The sequence below is a fragment of the Halictus rubicundus genome, unplaced genomic scaffold (assembly GCF_050948215.1).
Source record: "Halictus rubicundus isolate RS-2024b unplaced genomic scaffold, iyHalRubi1_principal scaffold0041, whole genome shotgun sequence".
NCBI classification, from domain to species: Eukaryota; Metazoa; Arthropoda; class Insecta; order Hymenoptera; family Halictidae; genus Halictus; species Halictus rubicundus.
Genome location: NW_027488582.1, coordinates 1,192,531 through 1,209,090, shown reverse-complemented (window position 1 = coordinate 1,209,090; position 16,560 = coordinate 1,192,531). Strand labels below are relative to the sequence as shown.

Genomic DNA, 16,560 nt, shown 5'->3' with positions numbered 1-16,560 from the left:
TAGGACGGAAAAAGGAAGATATCGCGAATGATCTTCTAACTAGCATCCTCATTTCGCGTATGGGCAAGGAAACGCGGAAAACGTGGGAACGCACGTTATCCGATACCGAAGTGCCCAAAATTGATGATATTTTCAAGTTCTTGCATATGGCATCACATCAATGCAAAGATTATGAAACCGTATCGTACAATAATCACCAGAGACAAGAAAACACACATCAAAAATCACACTCTAACAATAATCGCGCTAAATACAATCCACCTAAACGTAATTCGCCACCGCCTTCGCCAAGATCAGTCCGGCGGGTTTTCAACACCGCAATACAATTCCCAACGTGTGGAATCTGTAAATCGGGATCGCACGCAGCATTTCAATGTAAATCGTTTTTAGATGCATCTGTAGAAAAACGCATTGAGTTAGTTCGCAAGTCAAATTTATGCTACAATTGCCTAAAACCGGGACATTCGCACAATACATGTCGCGGTGGCAGATGCAAAAAATGCAACCTACCGCATAACACACATTTGCATTTGGATCGGAAATCCGACAGACCAAAATTAGAATCTCGCGATGACACCACGTCAACAGAAACCGCCGATCCATGACTAGTTACTCGCTTCGATATTACACATCAATTAAACAATCACATCACTTCGCTTATCACAGACGGTTCAACACACGGTTTGATGGCTACGGCCATAGTTCACGCAATAGACAAAGACAAAAAACCAATCGAATGTAGAACCTTATTAGACACTTGCTCCAACGCAAACTTCATCACGTCCGATTTAGCGAAAAAATTAAACCTACAAACGCACGAACAAAGTGTAACCATCGAAGCTTTGAACGATTTAAACACTGTAACGAATCGGATTGTCAAATTGAAAATTGTCTCTCGGATAACAAATTTTAATCGCACACTCAGTTTTTTCATAATACCTAGAATTGCCAGTCATTTACCCGATTGTCAAATTGATAGGACAAAAATTCAAATTCCGCATAATATAAAATTAGCAGATCCGCATTTCCATCGGCCGGCTCCAATCGACATGCTGATTGGTACGGGACCGACGATATCGTGTCTCAGCATTGGTCAGGTTAAATTATCAACGCGAGATAATTCCGATTTGATCCTCCAAAAAACGCAGTTAGGATGGATCATCGGGGGGAGTGCTCCTATTCACCTGGCAAGAAACACACGCACTACATTAGTAAATAATGTCAACTTCGATCTAACCAAATTCTGGCAAATCGAAGAAGGTCCGTCGCATCCTCATCTCACACCGGAGGAAGAGGAATGCGAGGCACATTTTAAACGCACATTTTCACGCAACAAAACCGGAAGATACGTCGTCGCGCTTCCGTTTAATCAATACAAACAAAATCTAGGCGAATCCCGTACGCGCGCATTAAATCGATTCATATCGCTGGAACGAAAACTTACACACAACTCAGATTTACGAACCGAATATACAAAAGTAATCAACGAATATCTGTCATTGGGTCACATGAGTCAGGTAGAAACACCTGACATTTCGGACGGATTCTACCTGCCACATCACGCGGTAATAAAGCCGACAAGCACAACGACGAAGGTTCGAGTGGTCTTCGATGGATCGGCCAAATCGACCACCGGATACTCGTTAAATAACGCACTTCTGACTGGTCCAACCATACAGGACGATATTTTTTGTTTACTTCTTCGGTTCCGCATGCATTCGTTTGTTCTGACTGGCGACATAGAGAAAATGTACAGACAGTTTCTAGTACGTCCAGAAGACCGCGCGTACCAAAGAATTTTATGGAGGAACGAACAAAACGAAATCGCAACTTACGAATTGAAAACAATTACATTCGGACTATCCTCTGCTCCATACTTAGCCACGCGATGCCTTCAGCAATTAGCAATCGATGAATCACACAATTACGGCGCGGCTTCCGAAGTCATTAAACGGGACATCTATGTAGATGATCTCTTGACCGGAGCCGCCACATACAAAGACGCGCAAAAATTACGAAACGAGATCATTTGTTTACTCAAACGAGGAGGATTAAATATCCGCCAATGGGTATCAAATGATCCTCGTCTTTTATCAGATCTCTCTGAAGAGCAAGTACATCCCAAGTTTTTCGGTGACGAAACAGTCAAAACCTTGGGAGTGTCATGGAATCCGCACACAGATTCATTTAGTTATTCAGTGAATGTTAACAATAACGAAACACACACAAAACGCACAATCTTATCTACCATCGCGAAAATTTTCGATCCTTTGGGTCTCCTTGGGCCAGTAATAGTTGTTGCAAAAATTCTTATGCAGCAACTCTGGCAACTCAAGGTAGATTGGGATGAGTCATTGCCCATGGCCATACAACAGGAATGGTCCACATACCAAACTCAATTAAAATCACTCACAACTGTAACATTTAAACGACACGTCGCGCAGAGTTCAGTCAGAACAATCGAATTGCATGGCTTCTGTGACGCCAGCGAACGCGCGTACGGGGCTAGTATTTACATACGCACAATAGATAAATCCGGAAATATAAAATCAAGTCTTCTTTGCGCAAAATCACGCGTTGCGCCATTAAAGACCGTTAGCCTCGCACGTTTAGAACTTTGCGGTGCCACTTTGCTCGCGAACTTGTATTGTGCAGTAAAAGACGCAATTAATCACACGCATTTAAAAACGATTTTTTGGACCGACTCCACGATCGTGTTGCATTGGCTGTTGCGATCTCCGAACACACTTAAAACCTTTGTCGCGAATCGCGTCGCGGAAATCCAAAATAAAACAAACATTAAGGCATGGCGACACGTCAGATCTGGTGACAACCCCGCAGACTTATTATCTCGGGGTATCACAGCTCGGGAATTGATCAAAAATAATTTCTGGCAATTCGGACCAGAATGGCTTGCATACGATGAATCATTATGGCCGGAATCGTGTGTCGAAGTACCCAATGCAATACCAGAATTACGCAAAATCACATGTTTTACTTCTACAGTCATAAACGCACAGGAAATTCTTGAACGATGTTCATGCATCAGGCGACTTCGTAGGATAATCTCATATTGCTTACGATTTTTACCTAAAGGCCGTTGTCACGGTCCAATTACTGTATCAGAAATTAATCGCGCAAATAATAAGATCATTAAATTGACGCAAGAAACAGCATTTCGAGAAGAATTGAATGATCTCAAATCCGGACACGCATTGAGTACCAAAAGTAAATTACTTTGTTTAACTCCGTTTCTTGATGAGAATGGGCTTTTACGCGTAGGAGGTCGCCTCCAAAATTCAAATCTCAATTTCAACCAGAAGCATCCGATTCTTTTGCCGAAGAATAATTTCATAACGGAATTAATCATACGCGACGCTCACGTTAATAATATGCATTCTGGTTTAACCGCAACATTGTACAACGTCCGTCAATCGTATTGGCCGATTGATGGTAAAAACACAACACGCAAAATAATTCGCAACTGTGTCAAATGTTTCCGGGTCAACCCACCTACCACCAAGTACATAATGGGCAATCTTCCCACACATCGAGTCACAGAAAATCGACCATTTATCAACACAGGCGTCGATTATTGCGGCCCTTTTTATATAAAGGAACGTCAGTACCGAAACCGCACCCGAATAAAGATATACGTCGCAGTCTTTATTTGTTTTTCATCCAAGGCAGTACACCTTGAGGTGGTTGGTGATATGACCACGGAAGCATTTTTAGCAGCTTTTAAAAGATTTATCGCACGGCGCGGAATTTGCAAAAATGTATATTCCGATAATGGTACAAATTTTGTCGGTGCCAATAATGAGATAATCGAGCTTCTCAGAGTTCTGCAAGAGGATGAAAAGGCTAGACGCTTTCTAACGGACAAAGATATTACTTGGCATTTCATACCCGCACTCTCTCCTCATTTCGGCGGACTCTGGGAAGCTGCGGTTAAATCTTTTAAACATCATCTCAAACGCGTAGTGGGCGAGGAACTGTTTACGCTCGAACAATTTAACACTTTTGTAACGGAAATCGAGGCAATCCTGAATTCCCGTCCGTTAACACCGTTGTCTTCCGATCCCAATGATCCCTCAGCTCTTACTCCTGGCCATTTATTGATTGGTTCCGCGTTGACAAGTCTGCCAGAGGTCGATTTCACCGAAACCTCGACCAATCGGTTGTCAAAATGGCAACACATTCAGAAGGTCAAACAAGACTTCTGGATTAGGTGGTCAAAGGAATACATCCACCATCTTAATGTACGCGCAAAATGGACCAGGGGCGAGCACAGCATCCAGGTGGGGACGATCGTGGTCCTCAAAGATGACCATCTACCACCGATGAGCTGGAGTCTAGGACGAGTCGAGGAAATTCATCCTGGCAGGGACGGCATCACTCGCGCAGTCTCCGTTAAAACCATTAACGGCATTTATAAGCGGAATGTTAAGCAAATTGCACCACTTCCGTTAGACTAAAATTGTCACACTTACCCTTTCCTTATCAGATAAGGTTTCGTTAGCATTAGTTCGCACATTTTTCGTATTGATCATTTTATATTAGTTGCGCGCATTATTTATCTAGTTCTACACGCGTATCTTTTTTAAATTTAAGTTGCGCCTTACTATTAATTTTACTCGCATTATATTCACACTACTTACGTTCCAACTTCGCATTATATGATTCGCATATTTCGTTACATATCGGTTTCGTACATTGTATGTTTAGTTTTAGACGCGTATCTTCTTTATTTTTCAAGTCGCGTCTTATTCTTAATTTTACTCGCGTTATATTCACAGTACTTTTTGCGTTTCAACTTCGCATCATATAATCCACACATTTCGTTTGTGCTATTACTCGCATTATATCATGTTATATTCTTGAATGACTGTATCATTCAACGGGGGGAGCATGTTCGATTTCACGTATTTGTTTAGAGGCCCTTTTCCGATTATTTGCTGTCCTTCGTTTACTTAGAAGAATGCTTAGTCCTCGAAATGTCGAAAACGTGCACTCGAGGATTTAAGCTGACAGCATTGGAAAAGTGGCCATAAAGTCAATTCGTTAGACTCTCGTTTCGAGTACCGATCGCGAGGTACGCGAGGGTCCCGAATTCGGACTACAACGGGCCGTTGTCCGTAGCACGCAGCGGCCAAGGAAACGCAGTCCTTGCGTCGCATCGCCAGGCCTCACAGGTCATATTTCACAAGGGCACCTGGGTTGTGTCTATCGAGACACGCTCGGGTTCGAGCCTAAGATCGCATCCCCTTGGTTTCGTGAGCGTACTCAGACCAAGGGGGTAATAAACCACGTTCGGGCCACTTGGGCCAGCCAGCACGCGGGCCACGCAGGCCATAAATTTCGAAGGCCACTCAGGCCGAAAAACAGACGCGCTGTTCCGAGGTCCTTGAAACGCGCATTTTTCGAGATTTCCCATTTTCGGCTGAGGAGGAGCTTCCACCTCCACCACGAGAAGAAGACCCTCCTCCTACAGCCTAAGTGACGAATGGGGTGCTTTTTCCCCCAAAATTGGGCCTATGCCTACGAATTTCCTCGTTACACGAGTTAACGAGAGAGCGGACCTCGGAACAGCAACCTCAGAATCATCCGCGCATCTGAAGCATTCAGAACCCTCAGAATCATCCGCGCATCTGAAGCATTCAGAACACAGAAACACTCGCGCATCTACACGATTTTTAAAACGCACATAGTCCGTCAATTTCCACACTGCGACCACTGTTCCCAATATAACCAATCACCTAAGGTTAATTCGGCAGGTGATAGTGCCGTGTATTGTTTAAAAATAAACGAACATTGTCACAAAACTCGCATTTATTAAACATACCGACACAAAACATTTCACATAGGATAGGAGATTGGATAGGATAGAGAATAGGAGACGATAGAGGATTGGATAGGATAGACGATAGGATCGGATAGAGAATAGGATAGGGCATTGGATAGGATAGAGGATACGATGTTATAGAGGATAGGATAGCCTAGCGGAAAGGGAAGGATAGAGGATAGGATCGGGGATTGGATAGGATAGAGGACAGGATACGATAGAGGATAGGATAGGATAGAGGATAGAATAGGATAGAGGATAGGATAGGATAGAGGACAGGATAGGACAGAGGAAACGATATTATAGAGGATAGGATAGGATAGAGGATAGGATAGGATAGCGGAAAGGATAGGATAGAGTATAGAATAGGATAGAGGATATGATAGGATAGATGATAGGATATGATAGAGTATAGGATAGGGGATTGGATAGGATAGAGGATAGGATTAGATAGTGGATAGGATAGGATAGAGGATAGAATAGGATAGAGGATAGGATAAGATAGAGGATAGGATACGATAGAGGATAGGATAGGATAGAGGATAGGATAGGATAGGATAGAGAATAGGCTAGGATAGAGGATAGAATAGGATAGAGGATATGATAGGATAGAGGATAGGATACGATAGAGGATAGGATAGGATAGAGAATAGGATAGGATAGAGTATAGGATATAGGATTGGATAGGATACAGGATAGGATAGGATAGGATACATGATATTATAGGATAGAGAAGGGATAGGACAGAGGATACGATATTATACAGGCTGGGATAGGATAGCGGAATGGATAGGATAGAGGATAGGATTCGATAGAGGACAGGATAGGATAGGATGGCGGGAAGGATAGGATAGAGTATTGAATAGGATAGAGGATAAGATAGGATGGAGGATAGGATAAGTTAGAGGATAGGATAGGATAGAGGATAGGATCGAGGATTGGATAGGATAGAGGATACGCTAGGATAGAGGATAGGATAGGATGAAGGATAGGATAGGATAGAGGATAGGATAGGATAGAGTATAGAATAGGATAGAGGATAGGATATAGGATCGGATAGGATAGAGGATAGGATACGATAGAGGATAGGATACGATAGAGGATAGGATAGGGGATTCGATCGGATACAGGATAGGATACGATGGAGGATGGGATAGGATAGAGGATAGGATAGGATAGAGGATAGGAAAGGATAGAGGATAGGATGGGATAGGATAGAGGATAGGATAGGATAGAGGATAGGATAGGATAGAGGATACGATAGGATAGAGGATACGATAGGGGATTGGATAGGATAGAGGATAGGATAGGATTGAGTATACGATACGATAGAGGATAGGATAGGATAGAGGATATTATAGGATAGAGGACAGGATAGGATAGAGGATACGATCTTATAGAGGATAGGATAGGATAGAGGATAGGATAGGATAGAGGATAGGATAGGATAGAGGATAGGATAGGATAGAGGATAGGATAGGATAGAGGATACGATAGGATAGGATAGAGAATAGGATAGGATAGATGATATTGTAGGATAGAGGAAGGATAGGACAGAGGATACGATATTATACAGAATAGGATAGCATAGCGGAAACGGTAGGATAGAGGATAGGATAGGATAGAGGATAGGACAGGGTAGAGGATAGGATAGCATAGAGGATAGGATAGAGGATAGGATAGGAGATTGGATAGGATACAGGCTAGGAGACGATAGAGAAAAGGATAGGATAGATGGTATTATAGGAAAGAGGATACGATAGGATAGAGAATAGGATAGGATAGAGGATAGGATAGGATAGAGGATAGGATAGGATAGAGGATAGGATAGCATTGAGGATAGGATTGGAGAAAGGATAGGATAGGATAAAGGATAGGATAGGATAGAGAATAGGATAGGAAAGAGGATAGTATAGGATAGAGAATGGGATAGGATAGAGGATAGGATAGGATAGAGGATAGCACAGAGAATAGGATAGGATAGAGGATAGGATAGGGGATTGGATAGGATAGAGGATAGGATAGGATTGAGGATAGGATAGGAAAGAGGATAGGATAGGAAAGAGATTCGGATAGGGTAGATGATGTTATAGGAAAGAGGATAGGATATGATAAAGGATACGATATTATAGAGAATAGGATAGGATGGAGGATCGGATAGGATAGGATAGAGGATAGGATAGCATAGAAGATAGGATAGAGGATAGGATAGAGGATTGGATAGGATACAGGATAGGATAGGATAGAGGGTAGGATTGGGGATTGCATACGATAGAGGATAGCATAGGATAGAGAATAGGATAGGATAGAGTATAGGATATACGATTGCATAGGATAGAGGATAGGATACGATAGAGGATACGATAGGATAGGATAGAGAATACGATAGGATAGAGGATAGGATAGGATAGAGGATAGCACAGAGAATAGGATAGGATAGCGGATAGGATAGGATGGAGTATAGGATAGAATTGAGGATAGGCTAGGGTTGAGGATAGGATAGGATATAGGATACGATAGGATAGAGGATTGGATAGGATAGAGGATAGGATAGGTTAGAGGATAGGATAGGATAGAGGTTTGGATAGAATAGAGGATAGGATAGGATAGAGGATAGGATAGGATAGAGGATAGGATACGATAGAGGATAGGATAGGGTAGAGAATAGGATATCGGATTGGATAGGATAGAGGATAGGATACGATAGAGGATAGGATAGGACAGAATGGAGAATAGGATAGGATAGATGATATTGTAGGATATAGGTCAGGATAGGACAGAGGAAACGACATTATAGAGGATAGGATAGGATAGAGGATACGATCGGATAAGGATAGGATAGGGAATTGGATAGGATAGAGGATAGGATTCGATAGAGGACAGGATATGATAGGATGGCGGAAAGGATAGGATAGAGTATAGAATAGGATAGAGGATAAGATAGGATAGAGAATAGGATACGTTAGAGGATAGGATAGGATAGAGGATAGGATAGAGTATTTTATAGGATAGAGGATACGATAGGATAGAGGATAGGATCGAGAATAGGATAGGATAGAGGATACGATAGGGGATTGGATCGGATACAGGATAGGAGACGGTAGAGGATAGGATAGGATAGGATAGAGAATAGGATAGGATAGAGGATAGGATAGGATAGAGGATACGATACGATAGAGGATACGATAGGATAGGATAGAGAATAGGATAGGATAGATGATATTGTAGGATAGAGGAAGGATAGGACAGAGGATACGATATTATAGAGGATAGGATAGCATAGCGGAAAGGGTATGATAGAGGATAGGATCGGGGATTGGATAGGATAGAGGACAGGAGACGATAGAGGATGGGATAAGGTACAGGGTAGAATAGGATATAGGATTGGATAGGATAGAGAATAGGATACGATAGAGGATAGGATAGGATAGGATAGAGAATAGGTTAGGATAGATGATATTACAGGATAGAGGACAGGATAGGACAGAGGAAAGGATATTATAGAGGATAGGATAGGATAGAGGATAGGATAGCGGATTGGATAGGATAGAGGATAGGATACGATAGAGGATAGAATGGAATGGAAGATAGGATAGAGAATAGGATAGGATAGAGGATATGATAGGATAGAGGATACGATAGGATAGAGGATAGGATAGGATAGGTTAGAGGATAGGACAGAAACAGGATAGGATAGGGGATTGGATAGGATAGAGAATAGGAGACGATAGAGGATGGGATAGGATAGAGGATAGGATACGATAGAGAAGAGGATAGGATAGATAATATTATAGGAAAGAGGAAACGAATGATAGAGGAAACGATATCATAGAGGATAGGATAGGATAGAGGATCGGATAGGATAGAGGATAGGATACAATAGAGGATAGCACAGAGAATAGGATAGGATAGAGGATAGGATAGGGGATTGGATAGGATAGAGGATAGGATAGGATAGAGGATAGGATAGGATAGAGGATAGGATAGTATTGAGGATAGGATAGGATAGAGGATAGGATAGCGGATTGGATAGGATAGAGGATAGGATACGATAGAGGATAGAATGGAATGGAAGGTAGGATAGAGAATAGGATAGGATAGAGGATATGATAGGATAGAGGATACGATAGTATAGAGGATAGGATAGTATAGAGGATAGGATAGGATAGAGTATAGGATAGGATAGGGGATAGAATGGGATTGAGGATAGGATTGGAGAGAGGATAGGATATAATAAAGGATAGGATAGGATAGAGAATAGGATAGGATAGAGGATAGGATAGGGGATTGGATAGGATAGAGGATAGGATACAATAGAGGATGGCACAGAGAATAGGATAGGATAGAGGATAGGATAGAGGGATAGGATAGGGGATTGGATAGGATAGAGGATAGGATAGGATTGAGGATACGATACGATAGAGGATACGATACGATAGAGGATACGATAGGATATAGGATGGGATAGGATAGGATAGAGGATAGGATAGGGGATTGGATAGGATAGAGGATAGGATAGGGTAGAGGATAGTATAGGATGGTTGATAGGATAGGATAGAGCAGACGATAGAGGATAGGATAGGATTGAGGATAGGATAGGATAGTAGATAGGATAGGATATAGCAGACGATAGTCGATAGGATAGGATATAGGATAGGATAGGAGAAAGGATAGGATAGAGGATGGGATGGGATAGAGGATAGGAGACGATAGAGGATAGGATAGGATGGAGGATAGGGTAGGATAGAGAATAGGATAGGATAGATTATATTATAGGATAGAGGATAGGATAGGATAGAGGATACGATATTATAGAGGATACGATAGGATTGAGGATAGGATAGGAAAGAGGATAGGATAGGATGGAGGATACGATATTATAGAGGATACAATAATAGATAGGATAGGATAGGATAGAGGATAGGATAGGATAGGGGTTTAGATAGGATAGAGGATAGGATAGGATAGAGGATAGGATCGGATAGAGGATAGGTCAGGAGATTGGATAGGATAGAGGATACGATAGAGGATTTTATAGTATAAAGGAGTGGATAGGATTGAGAATAGTATAGGATAAAGGATACGATATTATAGAGGATAGGATAGGATAGACGATAGGATCGGATAGAGAATTGGATAGAGGATTGGATAGGATAGAGGATAGGATAGGATAGAGGATAGGATAGGATAGATGATAGGATACGATAGAGGATAGGATAGAGAATAGGATAGGCTAGAGGATAGGATAGAGGATAGGAGACGATAGGGGATAGGATATTGGATTGGATAGGATAGAGGATAGGATAGGATAGAGAATAGGATGGGGTAGAGGATAGGATAGGGTAGAGGATCGGATAGGATCGAGGATAGGATACGATTGAGGATATTATAGGATAGAGGATAGGATAGGATAGAGGATAGAATGGAGAATAGGACAGGATAGAGGATAGTATAGTATAGAGGATAGGATAGGGGATTGGATAGAATAGAGGATAGGAGACGAGAGAGGATAGGATAGGATAGAGGATAGGATAGGATTGAGAATAGGACAGGATAGCTGATATTATAGGATAGAGGATAGGATATAATAGAGGATAGGATAGGATAGATGATAGTATAGGAAAGAGGATACGATAGGATAGTGAATAGGCTAGGATAGATGTTAATATTGTATAGCGGATAGAATATGATAGAGGATACGATATTATAGATGATAGGATAGGGGATTGGATCGGATAGAGGATAGGATAGGATAAAGGATACGATATTATAGAGGATAGGATAGGATAGACGATAGGATCGGATAGAGAATAGGATAGCGGATTGGATAGGATAGAGGATAGGATAGGATAGAGGATAGGATAGGATAGAGGATAGGATAGGATAGAGGATAGGATAGGATAGAGAATAGGATAGAGAAAAGGATAGGCTAGAGGATAGGATAGAGGATAGGAGACGATAGTGGATAGGATAGAGGATAGGATAGGATAGAGGATAGGATAGGATAGAGGATAGGATAGGATAGAGGATAGGATATAATAGAGGATAGGATAGGATAGCGGATAGGATAGGATAGAGGATAGGATAGGATAGAGGATAGGATAGGATAGAGGATAGGATAGCATAGGGTATAGGATAGGATAGAGGATAGGATAGTACAGTGGATAGGATAGGATAGAAAATGCGATAGGATAGAGTGTAGGAGACGATAGAGGATAGGATGGAGAATAGGATAGGCTAGAGGATAGGATGGTGGATTGGATAGGATAGAGGATACGATATTATAGACCATAGGATAGGATAGAGTATAGAATAGGATAGAGGATAGGATAGGATATTGGATGGGATAGGATAGGATAGAGGATAGGATAGAGGATTGGATAGGATAGAGGATAGGATAGGATAGACGATAGGATCGGATAGAGAATAGGATAGAGCATTGGATAGGATAGAGGATAGGATAGGATAGAGGATAGGATAGCATAGGGTATAGGATAGGATAGAGGATAGGATAGTACAGTGGATAGGATAGGATAGAGCAGACGATAGAGGATAGGATAGGATAGAGGATAGGATATAATAGAGGATAGGATAGGATAGATGATAGGATAGGAAAGAGGATACGATAGGATAGTGGATAGGATAGGATAGAGCAGACGATAGAGGATAGGATAGGATAGAGGATAGGATATAATAGAGGATAGGATAGGATAGATGATAGGATAGGAAAGAGGATACGATAGGATAGTGAATAGGATAGGATAGATGTTAATATTGTATAGAGGATAGAATATGATAGAGGATACGATATTATAGATGATAGGATAGGGGATTGGATCGGATAGAGGATAGGATAGGATAGAGGATAGGATAGTATAGAGGATAGGATAGGATAGAGAATAGGATAGAGAATAGGATAGGCTAGAGGATAGGATAGAGGATAGGAGACGATAGAGGATAGGATATTGGATTGGATAGGATAGAGGATAGGACAGGATAGAGAATAGGATAGGGTAGAGAATAGGATAGGGTAGAGGATCGGATAGCATGGAGGATAGGATAGGATTGAGGATATTATAGGATAGAGGATAGAATATGATAGAGGATACGATATTATAGAGGATAGGATACGATAGAGAATAGGATAGGGGATTGGATAGGATAGGGGATTGGATAGGATAGAGGATAGGATAGGATAGAGGATAGAATGGAGAATAGGATAGGATAGAGGATAGTATAGGGTAGAGGATAGGATAGGGGATTGGATAGAATAGAGGATAGGAGACGATAGAGGATAGGATAGGATCGAGGATAGGATAGGATAGAGAATAGGACAGGATAGCTGATATTATAGGATAGAGGATAGGATATAATAGAGGATAGGATAGGATAGATGATAGTATAGGAAAGAGGATACGATAGGATAGTGAATAGGCTAGGATAGATGTTAATATTGTATAGCGGATAGAATATGATAGAGGATACGATATTATAGATGATAGGATAGGGGATTGGATCGGATAGAGGATAGGATAGGATAAAGGATACGATATTATAGAGGATAGGATAGGATAGACGATAGGATCGGATAGAGAATAGGATAGCGGATTGGATAGGATAGAGGATAGGATAGGATAGAGGATAGGATAGGATAGAGGATAGGATAGGATAGAGGATAGGATAGGATAGAGGATAGGATAGGATAGAGAATAGGATAGAGAAAAGGATAGGCTAGAGGATAGGATAGAGGATAGGAGACGATAGTGGATAGGATAGAGGATAGGATAGGATAGAGGATAGGATAGGATAGAGGATAGGATAGGATAGAGGATAGGATAGGTTAGAGAATAGTACAGGATAGAGGATAGGATAGGATAGCGGATAGGATAGGATAGAGGATAGGATAGGATAGAGGATAGGATAGGATAGAGGATAGGATAGGATAGGATAGAAAATGCGATAGGATAGAGTGTAGGAGACGATAGAGGATAGGATGGAGAATAGGATAGGCTAGAGGATAGGATGGTGGATTGGATAGGATAGAGGATACGATATTATAGACCATAGGATAGGATAGAGTATAGAATAGGATAGAGGATAGGATAGGATATTGGATGGGATAGGATAGGATAGAGGATAGGATAGAGGATTGGATAGGATAGAGGATAGGATAGGATAGACGATAGGATCGGATAGAGAATAGGATAGAGCATTGGATAGGATAGAGGATAGGATAGGATAGAGGATAGGATAGCATAGGGTATAGGATAGGATAGAGGATAGGATAGTATAGTGGATAGGATAGGATAGAGCAGACGATAGAGGATAGGATAGGATAGAGGATAGGATATAATAGAGGATAGGATAGGATAGATGATAGGATAGGAAAGAGGATACGATAGGATAGTGGATAGGATAGGATAGAGCAGACGATAGAGGATAGGATAGGATAGAGGATAGGATATAATAGAGGATAGGATAGGATAGATGATAGGATAGGAAAGAGGATACGATAGGATAGTGAATAGGATAGGATAGATGTTAATATTGTATAGAGGATAGAATATGATAGAGGATACGATATTATAGATGATAGGATAGGGGATTGGATCGGATAGAGGATAGGATAGGATAGAGGATAGGATAGGATAGAGGATAGGATAGGATAGAGAATAGGATAGAGAATAGGATAGGCTAGAGGATAGGATAGAGGATAGGAGACGATAGAGGATAGGATATTGGATTGGATAGGATAGAGGATAGGACAGGATAGAGAATAGGATAGGGTAGAGAATAGGATAGGGTAGAGGATCGGATAGCATGGAGGATAGGATAGGATTGAGGATATTATAGGATAGAGGATAGAATATGATAGAGGATACGATATTATAGAGGATAGGATAGGATAGAGGATAGTATAGGGTAGAGGATAGGATAGGGGATTGGATAGAATAGAGGATAGGAGACGATAGAGGATAGGATAGGATCGAGGATAGGATACGATAGAGGATAGGATACGATAGAGGATACGATAGGATAGGATAGAGAATAGGATAGGATAGATGATATTGTAGGATAGAGGAAGGATAGGACAGAGGATACGATATTATAGAGGATAGGATAGCATAGCGGAAAGGGTAGGATAGAGGATAGGATCGGGGATTGGATAGGATAGAGGACAGGAGACGATAGAGGATGGGATAAGGTACAGGGTAGAATAGGATATAGGATTGGATAGGATAGAGAATAGGATACGATAGAGGATAGGATAGGATAGGATAGAGAATAGGTTAGGATAGATGATATTACAGGATAGAGGACAGGATAGGACAGAGGAAAGGATATTATAGAGGATAGGATAGGATAGAGGATAGGATAGCGGATTGGATAGGATAGAGGATAGGATACGATAGAGGATAGAATGGAATGGAAGATAGGATAGAGAATAGGATAGGATAGAGGATATGATAGGATAGAGGATACGATAGGATAGAGGATAGGATAGGATAGGTTAGAGGATAGGACAGAAACAGGATAGGATAGGGGATTGGATAGGATAGAGAATAGGAGACGATAGAGGATAGGATAGGATAGAGGATAGGATACGATAGAGAAGAGGATAGGATAGATAATATAATAGGATAGATAATATTATAGGAAAGAGGAAACGAATGATAGAGGAAACGATATTATAGAGGATAGGATAGGATAGAGGATCGGATAGGATAGAGGATAGGATACAATAGGGGATAGCACAGAGAATAGGATAGGATAGAGGATAGGATAGGGGATTGGATAGGATAGAGAATAGGATAGGATTGAGGATACGATACGATAGAGGATACGATACGATAGAGGATACGATACGATAGAGGATACGATCTTCTAGAGGATAGGATAGGATAGAGGAAAGGATAGGATAGGGGAAAGGATAGGATAGAGGATAGGATAGGGGATTGGATAGGATAGACGATAAGAGGCGAAATAGGATAGGATTGGATACAGAATAGGATAGATGATAGGATAGAGGATTGGATAGGATAGAGGATAGGATAGGATAGCGGATAGGATAGGATGCAGTATAGAATAGAATTGAGGATAGGATAGGAACGAGGATAGGATAGGAACGAGGATAGGATAGGATAGAGGTTAGGATAGGATAGAGGATATGATAGGATAGGGAATAGGATAGGATAAATTATATTATAGGAAAGAGGATAGGATATTATAGAGGATACGATAGGATAGAGGATCGGAAAGGATAGAGGATTGGATAGGATAGAAGATACGATAGGATAGAGGATAGGATAGGATTGAGGATAGGATAGGAAAGAGTACAGGATAGGATACAGGATACGATATTATAGAGGATAGGATAGGATAGGGAAGAGGATAGGATAGATGATATTATAGGATAGAGGATAGGATAGGATGGAGGATAGGATAGAGGATAGGACAGGATAGAGGATAGGATAGGATAGAGGATAGGATAGGATAGAGGATAGGATAGGATTTAGGATAGGATAGGAAAGAGGATAGGATAGGATACAGGATACGATATTATAGAGGATAGGATAGGATAGGGAAGAGGATAGGATAGATGATATTATAGGATAGAGGATAGGATAGGATGGAGGATAGGATAGAGGATAGGATAGGATAGAGGATAGGATAGGATAGAGGATAGGATAGGATAGAGGATAGGATAGGATAGA

The 16,560-nt window shown here is 41.2% G+C and overlaps 1 protein-coding gene across 1 annotated transcript; it reads left to right on the top strand.

Annotated features, from left to right (window-relative positions):
• Window positions 1-686: 686 nt before the first annotated feature.
• LOC143363360 (uncharacterized) lies at window positions 687-4,478 on the top strand. The gene has a single exon (XM_076803958.1). The coding sequence runs from the start codon at window positions 687-689 to the stop codon at window positions 4,476-4,478; it is 3,792 nt and encodes a 1,263-aa protein (XP_076660073.1).
• The last annotated feature ends 12,082 nt before the right edge of the window (window positions 4,479-16,560 follow it).

What these genes read in the sequence shown, in the direction of transcription:
- LOC143363360 (XM_076803958.1), top strand. Translation starts at nt 687, where the DNA reads ATGGCTACGGCCATAGTTCACGCAATAGACAAAGACAAAAAACCAATC.